The sequence below is a fragment of the Ambystoma mexicanum genome, chromosome 1q (assembly GCF_040938575.1).
Source record: "Ambystoma mexicanum isolate Mex_15411 chromosome 1q, UKY_AmexF1_1, whole genome shotgun sequence".
In the NCBI taxonomy this organism is placed as follows: domain Eukaryota; kingdom Metazoa; phylum Chordata; class Amphibia; order Caudata; family Ambystomatidae; genus Ambystoma; species Ambystoma mexicanum.
Genome location: NC_090922.1, coordinates 1,292,285,838 through 1,292,301,901, shown reverse-complemented (window position 1 = coordinate 1,292,301,901; position 16,064 = coordinate 1,292,285,838). Strand labels below are relative to the sequence as shown.

Genomic DNA, 16,064 nt, shown 5'->3' with positions numbered 1-16,064 from the left:
AGGCTAGTAAGAGATACTTACACGATCATGATAAAACAAAGCACCATCTAACGTTTTCTCAAGTATAGTGGCAACAGCAATGCGAACTTCCCTTATGCTACACTCCAACAAGAAAACCCTGAAATTAAAAAAGTAGTTATATAAGTAGTCCATTCCCAATACACTAAGGCATGCATGCCTAGTGGTACAATCGGAGCCACATTTATAAGGAGAGCTATCAAAAACACAACATATTCTAGGTAAATGCAATCATGCTCAAGTACCCAACAGTGGTTTCCTTAAAGCCTTTTTTAAGAGTACAATAACTACAGATATGTGCTCATCTTTGCAGTTATTCAATGTTGGTTAGCTTACAATTGTGAAAAGGTTAAGATGCAGAATAAATTCTTTAATGATAACAAGCAGACACTGACAAAAGCAATAATTTCTTTCCTCATAGAGGCATTTATCAGGTGTCTGAAACATTCCTCTGGTGGTAGTGATATAGTGTAGGTACTTATCGGTGCAATGTATGGCAGAATAAATACATCCTAGGGCTATTAATACATCATTAAATATCAAAAGTACTTGAACAACATTTTTTGGTAAAATTCTTTCTGGTGGATATAATATTCTGCCCACTGATTTATCGCCTTGGAAATATTCCCAGGCACCGACTGGATGTGAAAAATCTTAAAGCTGGGGTCAGGGCAGGGGGGCGTAGGCAATTGAGCAACTCTATGTCTGACTCAGTCACAACATTATGTGTGCTGCCAGCACCAGATAGTGCACAGCTGGGACAGATAAATCTGTGTGTACACCAACATCGCAGTTTCAAACAATTTATCATTGATCCAGCAGGCTACAAAAAGAGGACAAACTCTCACAAAATGAAAACTACACATTTGTTACAATCAAGCACAATAGATATGTCAAATTTGAGTGGAAGGTAGGAGAGCAATCCAGCAAGGACAACGATAATATTCAACAGAAAAACATTACTTTTATTTTTACTTTGGTGCGAATTAGGTAAAACAATACATTTGCACACATTAAAAGATTATATAAAATTGAAAACAATGAAATTATACTAACAATTAAAACAATGTTTTACAGTATTGTACTACAGTATTGTACTTTAAAGTACATCTGGAGTCATATTTGGATGTTATGACCATCCACAGTCGGGTTAGAGCAATTTTCGCCTGCCAGATATACAATCTGTCCAAAACAGAGCAGAAGATAACATTATGGGATTATGTACAATTTTCTCCATGAATTTAAGATTTAATAGTTTTAGACATTAGAACTGTGTTAAGAGGGGACGAATGCTCTCTAAACGAAACGGGCACATGCAAAATCTAAAGCTTCCGTTTTCCCCGGGGAATTTTTAACCTTCCCTCGTTACTAGAAGAGAGAAGTTTGAATTGGAGCATCATAAATAATCTTGAACGGGATCTACTTGATAGCACAGGAACCAGTATTATGCACACAAAGATGGTCACCTTTCCGGATGTACTTCGCCAGAGAGACGAAGCAGCTGAGGACCTGCATCGGATCAAGCCGACTTATCACTCCTCAGCCTTGGATGGTTGGGGCAGAGGAAAAAACAACGAAAGATGGAATTTTTGAGAGAGATGGAAATCCAAGAACACCTCCGGCTTGAAGGAGGCTCTCACTCTAAATGTCGACTTCTGTTTGGGTAAAAAATAATTAGGAAGGTTTACCAGACAACAGCTGGGTCTCACTCACACATCTTGCAGAAGTGATGGCTACCAAGAAAATCACTAAGGATGAACAATCTTAATTAACATGAATATACGGGCTCAAACAGAGTGCCCATCAAGAAACTCTACAGTAAATTGAAGTCCCATGCAGGAAAAATAAACTGGCGTGGCGGAAATCAGTTGCACAATCTGTGCAATAAATTAGTAAAAGCGAGTTTTGTGAAGAAAGAGCATTCCGCAAAGGGTTCTTTTAAAGATCAGTATGGGACCAAGCAGCGGCAATCTATAGGCCTGTCAGGGCCAAAGAAAACAGGAAATCAGGTGTATTGGGACTTAGAGGCTGGCCTTCTAGCTGAAAGGAATACATTCAGGACGTTGTCTGACAAATCCCACACTTTGTATCTCAGCCTCTCAGAGGCAAAGCATTAAGGTTTTAAGGTGCAGGCTGTTGTGGCTTGGATAGAAAGCCTGCTGTTCCGACAGAGAGAGGAGGCCTACCCCTAACGGAAGGAGCCAGGGAGGCATGTACAGAAACTTTAGCTACAGCTGGAGCGATCAAAATCTATGAGGCTATGAACAGGTGTAGCTTACTGAGAAACTGCGGTATGACGGGGATTAGAGGGAACACAGAGGAGAAAAAAATAGGACTATCACCAGTATGTACCCTAGAGCTCCCTGCTAACAGAATTTCTTGGAACAAAACTCCCACTTCCTTTTGACACTGGAGGTAAGTGGATCCATCTGAGGACTCCCTCACAAGGACAATATCTTCTACAGAACTTCCCGACAGAGCTCCCAATCGAGTGAGGCCAAAGTCTGTCTGCTCAAAGCATCCGCTATGAAGTTATTTGTACCAGGTAGAAGGGCCGCTCTCTTAGACCCACCATTCTCAAGAGCCCAGATCACCGTCATACTGCTTCTCTGCATGGAGGCAAGGATCCCACAGCACCTTGTTGTTGAGGTAATAAAATGCATGGCCACTGTGTTGTCTGTCAAGACCAGCACGTACATGCCCTGTACTGAAGGGAAAAAGGAAACCAGGGCCAGCCTCACCGCCCACCGCTTCTGCAAATTGATATGTTCTCAGGCTTATGTCGGAGATCAAATTCTGCTAACCTTAAGGTATAGCAGGTGAGCTCACAATTGCTTCAAGAACATATTTGCTACCACCGTCAGTTGGGGCCAGGTTTGTAGAAACAACGGCACTCTGAGAAGTTTGGTTCTCAGGGCCAAACCATGCGAGATGCCATGACAAACAGTCTGAGACTTATAACAGGAGTAACATGTTGCCTTGAAACTGAGACCACTGAACACGGTAGAGCCAATTGAGCAAACTTATGCGGAGCCGGGTCTCTAGCGCCACCAGAATGCATGAAGCCATGAGACCAAGTAGGCATAGAAAGACAGAGGTCAGATCCATCTTCTTGCATTACAAGGCAAACCATCTGGAAGATGTTTGTGACTTAATGCTCAGTAGGGAGAGTCCTGCCCAGGTCATAGTCCAGGACCACATTGATAAGTTGGCGGCACTTAGATGGCAAAACATAGGACTTCTTGAGGGTTACCGAGAAGCCCAAACTGTGTAAAAAACGGTATCTTCGGAACAGATGTGCCAACACCTACTCTGGGGAACAAGCTTGGGCGATCGAGTCTTCCATGTAGGGGAAAATGTAAACTCTTTCATTCATGAAGCAAGACACGATCACTGCCAGCAGTTTGGTGAAAATCCTCGTCCCAAAAGAACTGAAGACTTTGGATTGATAGTGGGAAGGTACCACTACGAACCTCATATACTTCCTGTGCTTGAGATAGATCGGCACATTATCCTGCGTCTCCTCTAGATAGGATTGTGAATGCTAGCAATGCCACACTTAGTGGACTTGTGAACATTAACCTGCGCCAGACCCCGACAGGATTGTGAACGCTAGCCTGAGTCGCTTCTAGACAGAATGCCAATGTTGTCAAGTCCCACACTTGGGTGGAGCTGTGAACTTTAGCCTAAATCGAATCTAGATAGAAATGCCAATGTAAATGTTAACATGCCCCACACCTGTATCACTGTGTACCCTGCTTTCCTGTTCCCCATGCTGTTGCTATATATCCGTATCCCCCTCCTGTCGCTGTAAGCCCTGTATCTCTGTGTCCATGTATCACTGTTGCCTGCCATCCTGTTCACGTGCCTGGTCTTAGGCGGTTTAAAGATAACCATCATATCACATCACTACACTTACTCTCTACTATACACCATCATTCAACTAGAACACAGCTATACCCCTGATTAATTCGGCCAAGCTGTTCACATACGAATACAACCCCATGAACATCTCATCACCCTAATAAAACGCAGCTAGCCAAGCACATTCCGGCCTAGTCGCCCACATATGCGTCCTTCAGGCCTAACGCAGCCAAAGCCCAGTCTGGGTGTCCACCCACCAGACTGCACACATCCAACTGATATCTTCAGCACCACACCTAACGCTAGGATGCAGCTACCATCCAGCAATTACATCTGCTGTACACATATCTGGTGCACCCACACACCCTATGACTATCGCTCTCTACTGACCACAACTACGGTTCCGAGGGCGTTGAACCTACCAGCGCTTTGAGGTCATACCAATGATATATAGAGCGCTATATAAATGCCAAGTAACATAACATAACATGGAAGTAGGTGACGCCAACCGATCCCGCGTTCGAAGGATTGAAAGATCTGGGCCACAGTGACCATCCTGAAATTGTCTCTGCATAGGTACAAGTTCAGATCCAAAATGAGATGCAAGTCTCTATCCTTTTTCAGAACCAGAAAGTAAAGTGAATACCACCCAATCCCTTGTATTCAATGGTGCATTAGTCCTATAGCACCCTTGGTCAGAAGCTGATGGACCTCTCCTCACTGTCCAGAGACAAAGAGGGGCTGGGCGGCGGAAGGACTAGGGGTCAGGGGCAGTGTTGAGTAAAGGGAAGACAATAACCCTGCATCATGACCAGCAAAGCCCAAGCGTCAGACATGTATCATACCATTCCTTGCTGATCAGGGATATCCTCCCCACTACTTGGGTTTGATAACTGATGTCTTCCCTACAGGTGCTCCACCCCCAGGGTTGCAGAGGGCACTGCTGAGATGGCAATGCACCCTCTCTCTAGGTTCTTTGACCTTTTCCCTAGCAGGGGGAGGTATGGTTGCTGTTTGCCTGAAGGGGAAGGAACAAGTTACTTACCTGTAACTATTGTTCTCCAGCATGGATTCATGTTAGGACAGTTTTTCTGAAGTCCAGTTAAGGGCCTAGCAAAACCAGTCTACTCAGGCAGTACAAGACTCCACTCTTAGTATAAGGCTGTACCACCTGAGTTCGGGGTAGCATAGACAGAGCAGCCAGGCTTATCTTAGGAGGGAGAGAGGGCAGTAGATACAGTACAAGTGAACATTTTAATACAAATGATCCAAAGAAACACTGAAACACTATGTATTGTAAAAATAAAGGATTTATTTAAACACAGGTAGGCCCAGATAAATCTAGGGGTAAGTAAGTACTAACACAATATATGAAATCACAATATAAAACACAACACTATACTTGAAAGCACACAGGCCCAAGTATAAACCTTATTTGGAACACCTAACAGTAGTTCTAGGGAAGTCAAAACCTTGTTATACACATTTAGTGTAGGTCAAGCCTATTCTTTGGGAGTAAAAGACCAATGGTTACTTTAAGATTACTTTTGGTAATACAAGGACAGTAGGCCCTTCCAGTTGTACAGTGACTCTTGGAACAAATCACATAAACAGTCAACACAATATACTTTTGGTGAATAGTGAAACACTTATTCTAGGTGCAGTAAAAACCTATAACTACTTGTGTCATAACACCCAATTATACCAGGTGAGTAAAACCTAAGGATGTAATGTACAATTACAGATGCTTTGGAAATCAGGGAACCCCAGATTGAGGTAAGCAATAACTCTGGTAACTTGTTTTGGAAGGCACACATCTAACACAAGGTAAGTAAAACCCACGTACCTTAACTTCACAATGAAGGGGAAAGTAAAACCCAATGTCACACTGAACTGAAAAGTTATTCTAGGTAGGCAACAACCTAATGTAGACTTATTAAGGACAGGCTAGCAGCAAGTCAGGGGAAGCAAGACCCAGTTGGGGGTCACCCATACAGTTATCCTAACAGGACTAACCTGGTGATACCAACAGTTGGAGGGCACTCATACAATTACCCTACAGGAATAATCTGGTGAAACCAACACATTACTTTTGTAAAGGGGCGGAACCTAATAACAGGAGAGTAAAATACCTTTACATCTACTTTCTTTTAGACTGGCAAAACAGTGGTTAAGGAAGAAAAGATGTTAACCATACTTTTAAGAATAGTGCATCACACATTCAAGATCAGTAAGAACTTTTGTAACTGTTCACTCTTAGAATTACAGTTACCCACCAACTCTTTACAAGTAAGTAAAAACACTTGATTTCTTTTCTAGGCAGAAGTCCCAATCCCTTCAAAGTCTTTCCCTTAGAGCACGAGTGTTATCAGTGGCAGAAGGGGGGTCACTAGGACTAGTGACCAACAGGCAGTGTTAGAATAAGTTCTTTAGTAGCAAAAGTCAGAGTTTCCTTAGGAAAACTGGAAAACAAGTGAGTACTTTACTTCTAGGGTTAGAAGAGGGTCCAGTGGCTTCACAGAAGACACCCCAGCAGGATCCTAGCAGTGGGACTTGGTGTACTGGACGAGGGACCTCCAAATCACAGAAAACACCCCAGGACTACACAGAAATCCCAACAGGCTTAAGGTAAGTATATACCCAAGCCAACACAGTACCTCAGCAATGAAGAAAAGATTGCAGCAGGAGAACTTCAGGGACTGCAGCCAAATACCCGGTCAGTGGATTCCTTGTCCTGGAGACTGAACACAAGACCTCAGAAGGGACTTTGCAGCAGGGATCTATGAAGAAGGCTCTAGGCAAAATTTCTCTCGCGGCTGAATGCGGTTCTGCGGGTTTGGCGCCTTTTCAAAGAGCACAGAAGACAGAAAATCGCGGTTGAATTCTCATCGTTTAAAAGGTCCAGCACTCTTGTGAGGGGACTTTTTGGACTCGATTTGTGTCTCTGGAGATAGACTAGGATGCCCACGAAGTTTCAGCGAGATTCGGAAGACCGTGCACCGCACAGTGGCTGGAGGTCCCAGGGTATTGCAAGAACGCAAGGTCGCAGCAACCCGTGGGATGGCTCAAAATGCAGGTCTTCTTGAGTCTAGTGGGTCTCACCAGGCTCTGGGTTCAGGTCGTCGTTTTCGAAGACCCCAGGTCGATTGGAAGGAAGGCTTGCAACGGGGTCGGGTTACACAGCAGGCTCTCCGGGCGCTGGAAATCCTTCCCGCCACTTTTCCTTCGTCATCCTCTTCGGTTTTCTGTTCCAGTGGTCGACATGACTTCAGCTTCCAGGTTTCCAGTATTTATCAGGAACTGCAACACAACCTCTGCATTCTCTCCCCGCATTTTACAAGAAAGGGGCGTTTGGCTGTCCAATCAGGACAGCCAACCCCCCACTGGGATTTGGCCCAGTTGAAGGAAGGCATGAGACAAAGGAGGGGGAAGTTTTGGACTCCTCCCCCACTTCCTGTGCTTACAGACTGACTGGAGCCTGGGCGGGGGGTGCAGGGGACTCCCGCCAAAGACAAAACTCAAACAAAGGAATTTCCCGCCCTGGATGTCAGGGGAAGGAACAAGAAACACTAAAATGGCAGAAAAAGAAGACAGGGGCCATTTTGGTAAAATAAGCACCCTTAGGTGCCTTTACTGCAGCTGTGATTACAGCCCGCGGTAAAGGTGCACCAAATTAGTAAAAGGTATCACTGCCACCAGCCATTAAAGGTAAGCTTGTCACTGTAACAGAATTGTTAGTTTTAATGTGAAAGGGGATACATTGTATCTCCCCAGCACTCCACATAAGGTGGGGTGTGCTGGTTTCCCAGAATAAAATGTAAAAGGGATCCAAAGATCCTTTCTACCCTTGGGAACTGTAGTTCACTTGAGGTTAGCACAAGAAAGTTAAATGGGGAGCCCCTAGGGCAACCCAGCAACAACCGGCACTTATTGCCAATAAGTTGTCAGACATGATAACTTTAAAAAGACACTATGAAGAGTCTTAAAAATGACACCCATAAAAAGAGTTAAAGACAGGTGAGTGTGGAAAAAGGTTCCCACTCACTGAGGTATTAATGAAAAATATCCCACTAGAAAAGCAAAAAGTTCTGGAGTTGAACAAGGAAAGGAAGATTTACCAGCTCTGTGGAAATCTTACCTAACAATTCACATGCTCATGAATATTCCCCACCTGAAGATGGGGAATATTGATGAGCATGTGGATCCATGCCAGATCCCATGCTGGAGAATTATGCAATCCTTCTGATGATCGTGGTGGCCATAGCTCATGCAACACTGTCGCCTGAGTCTAGGTCTGACTTCAAGATCTAACGTGCCACCTCTGAGTCATCGTACCAGGGCATTGATGACCCCTCGAATTTCTCATTTCTCTCACCAGCTCCGACATCACAGGCCAGACGAAATGTGGTCAAGGCATGAGATGTGGTGATTACCCTTCAGACAAGGTTATCTGAGGTGAATACTCTGTGCCACAGGTGTCCAACTTCCTATTCACTCTGTCAGATGGCAAGGAGGTCGTTTTTAAACTGGCTATGGAGGTGTGAACAACCAAGCTCTCCGCAGCAGAACGGGTGGAAAGAAAAGCTGTATCAGAGGGTGCCGGGCAGAGTTTCTTGGCCAGGTCCAAGTCCACTGAACTGACTGAGGCCAGCTACTACCAGGCTAGCAATCCTAGGTCTTCCACTGCTGGGTTGAAAGGTAGTAAGGTCTCTCACTGAAAGCCGTTGTCTAGGATGTCCATCAGCTCAAACTGGAAGTTAGATGAGGTTGGTTCTGACTAAACCAGTTTCCACCACCTTGAGCATCAGCTTCTGAAAAAGCATGAAGCTTCCCCAAAATCGTTTCCAAAAAAATGTTCAGCTTGATAGAGGTATCAAGGCTGCTTGCCTCCTGAAGATTGGAAGCTAGATCCATGAGCTCTTCCCCCTTGCCATAGAATTCCCCCAGGGAGTACCGTGCCTCTCTAGGGAGACTGGTTCTAACCGAAACATTATAGGATCACGCTCAACAAAACCTTCTGACATCTTTGATATGAACCGGACCATAAGAAGTGGCTAATATTCAAGAGGTACTTCAATGCCAGCGGCACTGAACAATACCTATGGCAGACTGGGGGATGGGGGCAAGCATGGGGAGCTTGACACCCGAAGGCAGAGCATCCAGGCACCAGTATGGGTCAGAGACCTTCCGGCATTAAAGATGACCAGACCATTTAGCCGAAAGCTCTCCCATTCCTCCAGAGCTAAATTCTCAGATGAATTCTCTGGAAAGGGGACTCCTTCTTAGACAACTAAGAAGATAGGTGCCTCAAAGAGTCACTTGGGGAGTGGGACCTCTTGCAGTGCTGCTGCTTTTGTGTCTCAGTGTCGGGGACAAGTTCTTCCTCTATCCTTCATTCCGCAGCCGTTGACTTTCGATGGAGCTCTTCTGTCACCCCTGTGGCAAAAGGTGAGGAGTTTAGCGGCACGCTCTCTTAACGCCTTTCTGTGCCTGTATTGGCACGGCCCGCAATCTGGCAGGTTGGGCTCTTCTTCCAGGCAGTAAAATATTTCCTGTGGGAGTTGAGACAGACATTCAACTCCCTCAATCCGAAAAGGGCAATCAATAGTTTACAAAAAAGCATTCATGGTTATAGGGCACAGCAGCTACATATTCTGGTCATAGGGCACAGCAGCTACATATAAACTGCCGGTCTAGTCTCTAGTCCGATGCAGGGCAACCATTGGTGCCAAGCTGAGCTGACAGTCACACTGCGCCCCCCTGGTGGCAAGATTTTAGAATGTAGTTGGTGCTGGAGAATATCATAGATGAGGAATCCATGGATCCATAAGAAAGTCTCAACCATTAGAAAGTGAAGATGACTAGTTTTCTGTGAAGCTCAGACCCAAGGATCAAACATTTCCCGAAATGAGGGTCCATCCCTTATTAATGAAAATAATTCACATCTGCCTCAATCCCCATAATTGTCAAGATGATATGTATTGTGACAAATCCCTAGATGACGTCACCTTTCGCATGAGGCGAGGGAGGCGAGGATGCTACCCGATAGTCCCCCTGGGGGGTGAAACACAGCAGGTGTTTCCCGTGGGGAGAGATTACCCCTCTGGGGACTGGAACATACATCTAGGGAGAACGCAATATAAAACACCTCCCAATTACCCCCCCCTAAACCTACACTATGGTACACCCCAGTAATATACCTAACCACCCCATGTACCTGTGTAGGGCCAGTGACATGAGATCCACTGAGATGAAGAAGAGCCCAGACTACCCAGGTATGACTTCCATTACAAAGACATGGACGAGGAGGCGGTGCGGGACGATAAAGATCACTACCAGAAATAGGTGAGCGCATTAAAGTTCTCCACTAAGGGCCACTACCAAAACCAACATAAAAACAGAAGACTGACTAGGGAGTTTGTTAAGGCTTCCCATGAAGAGCCGCGAGTGAGGAAGCAGTTTGGCATGGAAGCAAGGAGGGGTTACGGGCCTGTAATCCGGTAAGAAGGTGGAGACAGCCCTACATTGTCCGGCGTTAAAAGACTCACCTGGAAGCTGGCAGAGCAGAGGTGCAGACTCGCGGAGAAGCTGGAATAGAAGGTCAGGAACAGATACACAGTCTGCCAGAGAAGAGGGATTGCAGAGTCGCCGCAGTAAATCAGAAGGCGAAGGAAGCCACGAGACTAGAGAAGCAAGAGCGCAAGACAGACTGTAGCATGCCAACGGAAACCCTAAAGGTATCTTGGTTGCCGGGCCATTTGGTGGGGGTGACTCCAGACAAGACCCACAGAGCAGGGACAAGAAGGGAACCCCTGGAGTAAATAAGAACCTTAAATATCTAACGAGAGAAATACAGATATGGGACCTGCACCCACAAGAATGAAGAATTATAAGTAATCTTCTTCAGGTCAGCACCGGGCAGGAGAGTAAACCAGGTCTGCCAAAGCCAAGCAGTAGAGAGATGGGTGTGGGACCCGCAAGAGAAGCATAAGCCATCTTCCTTATGGCAGTACTTGACAGGAGAGTGAACCAGGTCTGCCAGAGCCAAGCAGTAGAGAGATATGGGTCTGGGACCTGCACCCACATGAGAAGAGAAGCATAAGCCATCTTCCCCGTGGTAGTATTTGGCAGGAGAATTTACCAAGTATGCCTAAGTCTGGAGATAAGGGACCCTGGCCTGGGACCCACGATCTGAAAAGGAAAGAGAGGCGACCCTCTCCCTTGTGGCTGTACTTGGCAAACCAGAACAACAAGCAGGATATACTGGGGGAATCTGGATCCAGAACCATACTTGTACATTAACTATTGAGAAAGAAAGAAAACGGTGAAACAAGGATCATCAGGGGAAGGGAGTCATTCCCCCTGAATATCGCTGAGGGTAAAGTGACTGTGAAATCAAGATACCAGGAGAAGGGGGTCCTTCTCCTACTAGTACTATATCTACAGTAAAAAGGACAATGTAACCAAGAGAACAGGGGAAGGGAATAGTTTCTTACCTGTAACTCCATTTCTCCAGCATTGGTATCTTTCATGGATTCACATGCTTAAAATATTTCCCGGCGTCCAGCCGGGAATCCTCGGTAAGTTATATAGACATTTTCCATAGGAAAAATTCAGACACTTTTGTGTCCTATCTACGTCGTTTTGGGCCGCGCACGCCGGCGCCACTAGGACGTAGGGGTATATATAACTCCGCCCCCGTGGCTCCCTCAGATGTCAGCCCCCAAAGTAGGTTGGGGGGGATCTCTGGTCTGCATGCTCAGGGGAGGCCGGCGGGCGCATTTGAATCCATGAAAGATACCAATGCTGGAGAAATGGAGTTACAGGTAAGAAACTATTCCCTTCTCCAGCATTGGATCTTTCATGGATTCACATGCTTAGAATAGATTGTATAGCAGTATCCCCCAACATTGGAGGCGTTTATGCAAACCAACATCACAATAATCACAGTGCCCACTTACTATGGCAACACATTACATTATAGCATGTTAACCGTAAAAGACATGACACTTTAAAGCATAGTTGCCGAAGGATGCAACCCCATATGGGGCTTATCTTATTGGAACATGTGACGTAGTACTGCCTGCCCCATCTGTGTATCCTCAGCATGTTGCTGTGCGAGACAGTAATGTCGGGTAAACGTGTGTGTGATACCGACCAGGAAGCCGCCTGGCAGATATCCCCCAGCGGAATTCCGGACCACAAAGCCGTCGACGACGATGTAGATCTCGTCGAATTGGCCCTTGGACGCTTTTCTAGCGGCTTTCCGGCCTTGGAATGACAATAAGAAATGGCCGAAGACACCCATCTGGATAGTCCTTGTTTTGAAATCGCTTTACCCCTAGCCACAGGACCATAAGCTACGAAGAGTTGTCTCGTGTCTCTGAAGTTTTGAGTGCGATGGAGATAAAATTTTAAAGCTCTTTTCACGTCCAATGTATGGAGAGTCTTCTCTGCCACTGAAGACAGTGTTGGAAAGAATGTAGGCAACACTATAGAAGCGTGTTTATGGAACATGGAAGGCACTTTAGGTATGAAATGCGGGTTAGTGGCCTGCACAACTTTATTACTGAAAAACCTCAAATACGGAGGGTCGACCACTAGAGCCTGTATTTCCGACAGGCGACAAGTAGAAGTAATGGCCACCCGGAAAGCCAATTTCCAAGACAGAAATTTTAATGTCGTCGACAACATTGGTTCAAAAGGGGGTTTCATCAGGGCTGCCAGGACCAGGTTCAGACTCCAGATCGGAGGAAACTTCTTCTTGGGAGGAAAGGTTCGAAACAAACCTTTAAGGAAGTGTTTAACTAGGCGGTCACTAAACAATGGAGTGGAATGTCTCTTCTGAGTAAATCTCGAGATAGCAGCTAGATGCATCTTTATGGATGAAACAGATAAACCGTTATTTGCCAGGAGCAACAAGTATGGTAGGAGTTGTTCCAGTGAGATCGCCCGCGGGACCAGACATGGTTGACCTGCGCACCATATGCAGAACATTTTCCATTTGTATGTGTGTGAAGTGTTCGTGGAAGGTGCCCTTGCAGCTTGCAAAATACGACGACAATCCGCTGGAATCGCTATCGCGCCAAACTCGGCGGAATCAGGAGCCAGGCCGTCAGACTGAGGTTGTCCGGGTCGTGATGCCAAACGGTCCCTTTCTCCTGAGACAGAAGGTTGGGGATCTTCTGGAACCTCATTGGTTCTGCCGCTGAGAGGTGAAGTAGATCGGAGAACCACACTTGTCGTCCGACGGATGAGAGGAAATGGGGGGGAAGGCATACAGAAACTTGCCCGTCCACGGGAAGGAGAACGCGTCCCCTAGCAAGTCCTGTTGTGCCACCTGCTCGCGTATTTGGAGCATTTCTTGTTGTCTCTCGTCGCAAAGAGATCGAGGGCCGGATGACCCCATTCCGCGAAGACACGGTGCAGTTGTTGATCATTCAGTTCCCATTCGTGTAGACAATTCATCTCCCTGCTGAGAGCATCTGCTTGCACATTTTTTACTCCTGGTAAGTGGAACGCCAACAGATGTCGTGTTGTAGGGCCCAATGCCAGATCTCCTGGGGTTCCGTCGACAGGCTCCTGGAGCGAGTTCCTCCCTGCTCTCGTAGATAAAACATTGTTGTTGTGTTGTCTGTCATGATTCCCACCACTGAGCCCTTTATCTGTGGCAGAAAGGATTTTAGGGCCCAAGGCACCGCCCTCAACTCTAGCAGGTTGATGTGGAGGGAGGACTCTTCCGATGACCAACGACCCTGAACCTATAAGGAGTCCAGATGAGCTCCCCACCCAGTTAGAGAAGCATCCGTAATCACTGTCTTCTGGAATGCAGGTTCCAGTAAGGGCATTCCCTTCGTTAGGTGTATGGGGATTCTCCACCATTGAAGCGCCTGCACGAGCTGGCCGTTGATGGTCAACTTGTCTGACCAGCATCCTCGACTTTGTGCCCATCGATCTGCCAAGAATTCCTGAAGAGGCCTCATGAAGAGGCGACAATTGTCTATCAAGGGTATGCAGGACGACATGGTCCCCAGCAGGGACATGTACCTTCGTACCGACACTCTGGTGTCGACCTCCCATTCCGATGCCTTTTGTTGCAGTCTGTGAATCCTTTCGAGGGATGGCTTCACCAGCCCTGACTGTGTGTGGAACTCTGCCCCCAAAAAGACCAAGGTCCTTGAAGGCTTTATCGAGGACTTGTCGAAGTTCACTGCAAAGCCCAAACGTTGCAGGATGGACAGGGTGGCATCTAGGCTTTCTTGTGCCCTTTCCGGAGACAGTCCCCTCACTAGCCAATCGTCCAATTAAGGGTACACATGGTGACCTTCCTTTCTTATGAAACAGGTGGTGGTGCCGGAAACACGAGTCGATAACACGAGTCGATAACTTTTGTCTGGAATGAACCATTATCATTGAACACTGGAAGTGTTTTTGACATTTCCATTATACAGAATTTGTATCTGTTTGCTTTTGATCCCATTAATTGATTTTTAGAAAGCGTATTTTTTATCCGAACAATGCAACAGTTGTTGCACTTTCTTCACATTTCCCTTTAAAAAAAATGTAAATGCACTATTTTTAGAGCTGTATTAGTATGAATGAATGTATGAATGTCTGTTATATAGGATGTGTTTTACAAAATGAATTAAAGACTTTTTTACAATCTATAATAAAATAAAATGAATTTTTGATGTAATACCCTTTGCCTTGTTCTTCAGTTGCTCTCGTGTTTCCGGCACCACCACCTGTTTCATATGTATTGTTTTACCTCTAGGTGCCGGGTGTGGAGGTTCCCACCATTGTTTGTTGGTTGACCTTCCTTTCTTAACCAGGCTGCTATTGGAGCCAGACATTTGGTGAACGTCCTGGGGGACGATTTTAGACCGAACGGGAGGACCTTGAACCGATAGTGGGTTCGTCCGACGACGAACCGCAGAAATCTTTTGTGCCATCGAGACATCGGGATATGGAAGTATGCGTCCTGAAGGTCTAGCAACGACAAATAATCTCCGGGTTGTATCGATCGGATCACCTCCTGAAGTGTCGCCATTTTGAATTTTAAATTCTTGAGCAGTTTGTTGAGCGCTCGTAGATCCAGAATGGGACGCCATTTTCCATTTGGTTTCTTGACGACAAAGTACCGGGAGTACACTCCCTGTCCTTTTTCTGCCACCGGGACCAGTTCTATAGCCCCTTTCTGCAGCATAAGCACCACCTCCTGTAGTAGTATTTGAAGGTGGGGCTTGGCCGAGAACACCGGTGGAATGTTTGGTGGCTTGCCCTTGAACTGTAGAGAGTGGCCCAGATGAATCGTGTTCAAAACCCATCGGTCTGTTGTTATGCGCTCCCACTCGTCGATGCAACGAGACACTCGGCTCCCCATGACGTCCTGAAACATGTCATTGTTGGTTCTTGGTTTGTTTATCTTTCGTCGACGAAGGGTAAGCACCTCGCCGTCTGGAGGTTTGGTAATCTCTGCCTCTACGAGAAGATTGGGCCGCACGCCTGTAGCTTTGGGACGAGTAGGAGGGTCTGCTGAAACCTCGGTCTCTAGATAACCCAAACCGGGAGTTACCAGAAGCCCCTCTGAAAGGACGAAAGGAACGAAAATTCCTACCACTCTGGAGGGCTCCGAGTGACTGCGCGCGTCAGTATCCTCTTTCATGCCCTTCAAGGCCTCATCAACCTTTTCACCGAACAGTTGTTCCCCTTCACACGGCATATCCAAGACTTTATATTGCACATCCGGTCTGAACGTAGTGCACTTGAGCCAGGCTTTTCTACGTAGAACTAAGCCATTATTGATTTGCTTAAAACCGGACTCGGCTAGGTCGACGGAAATGTTTATAGCATGGTTGGAGGCCTCCTCTCCTTCCCGTACTAGCAACATGGCAGACTTTCTATGTTCCTCAGGCAAATGCTCCAAGATAGGAGCCAGTCAGTGCCACATTTCCCTGTCATAGCTAGACATAATCGCCAAGGAGTTGGCTGCTTTAACTGTAGTCGCGCCGACGGACAGCACCTTCTTGCCGAAAGCGTCCTGTCTCCTGGCCTCGTTGTCTGGAGGGGTTGTGCATTTATGTTGAGACCTGGCCTTTCTAGCCGCCGCCGTAGATACCACCGACTCCAGCGAAGGATGAGACGTCAGGCACTTGGGAGTCGATTCCGGAGCCTTGAACTTC

At 46.4% G+C, this 16,064-nt stretch overlaps 1 protein-coding gene across 2 annotated transcripts in view; it reads right to left on the bottom strand.

Moving 5' to 3' along the window:
• USP24 (ubiquitin specific peptidase 24) overlaps positions 1-16,064 on the bottom strand; it is a 2,799,104-nt gene that overhangs the window by 637,303 nt on the left and 2,145,737 nt on the right. For both annotated transcript variants that reach the window (XM_069642114.1, XM_069642115.1), the window contains exon 55: positions 22-118. In XM_069642114.1, the coding sequence (XP_069498215.1) occupies positions 22-118 (97 nt within the window). The remainder of the gene's footprint in view (positions 1-21; positions 119-16,064) is intronic.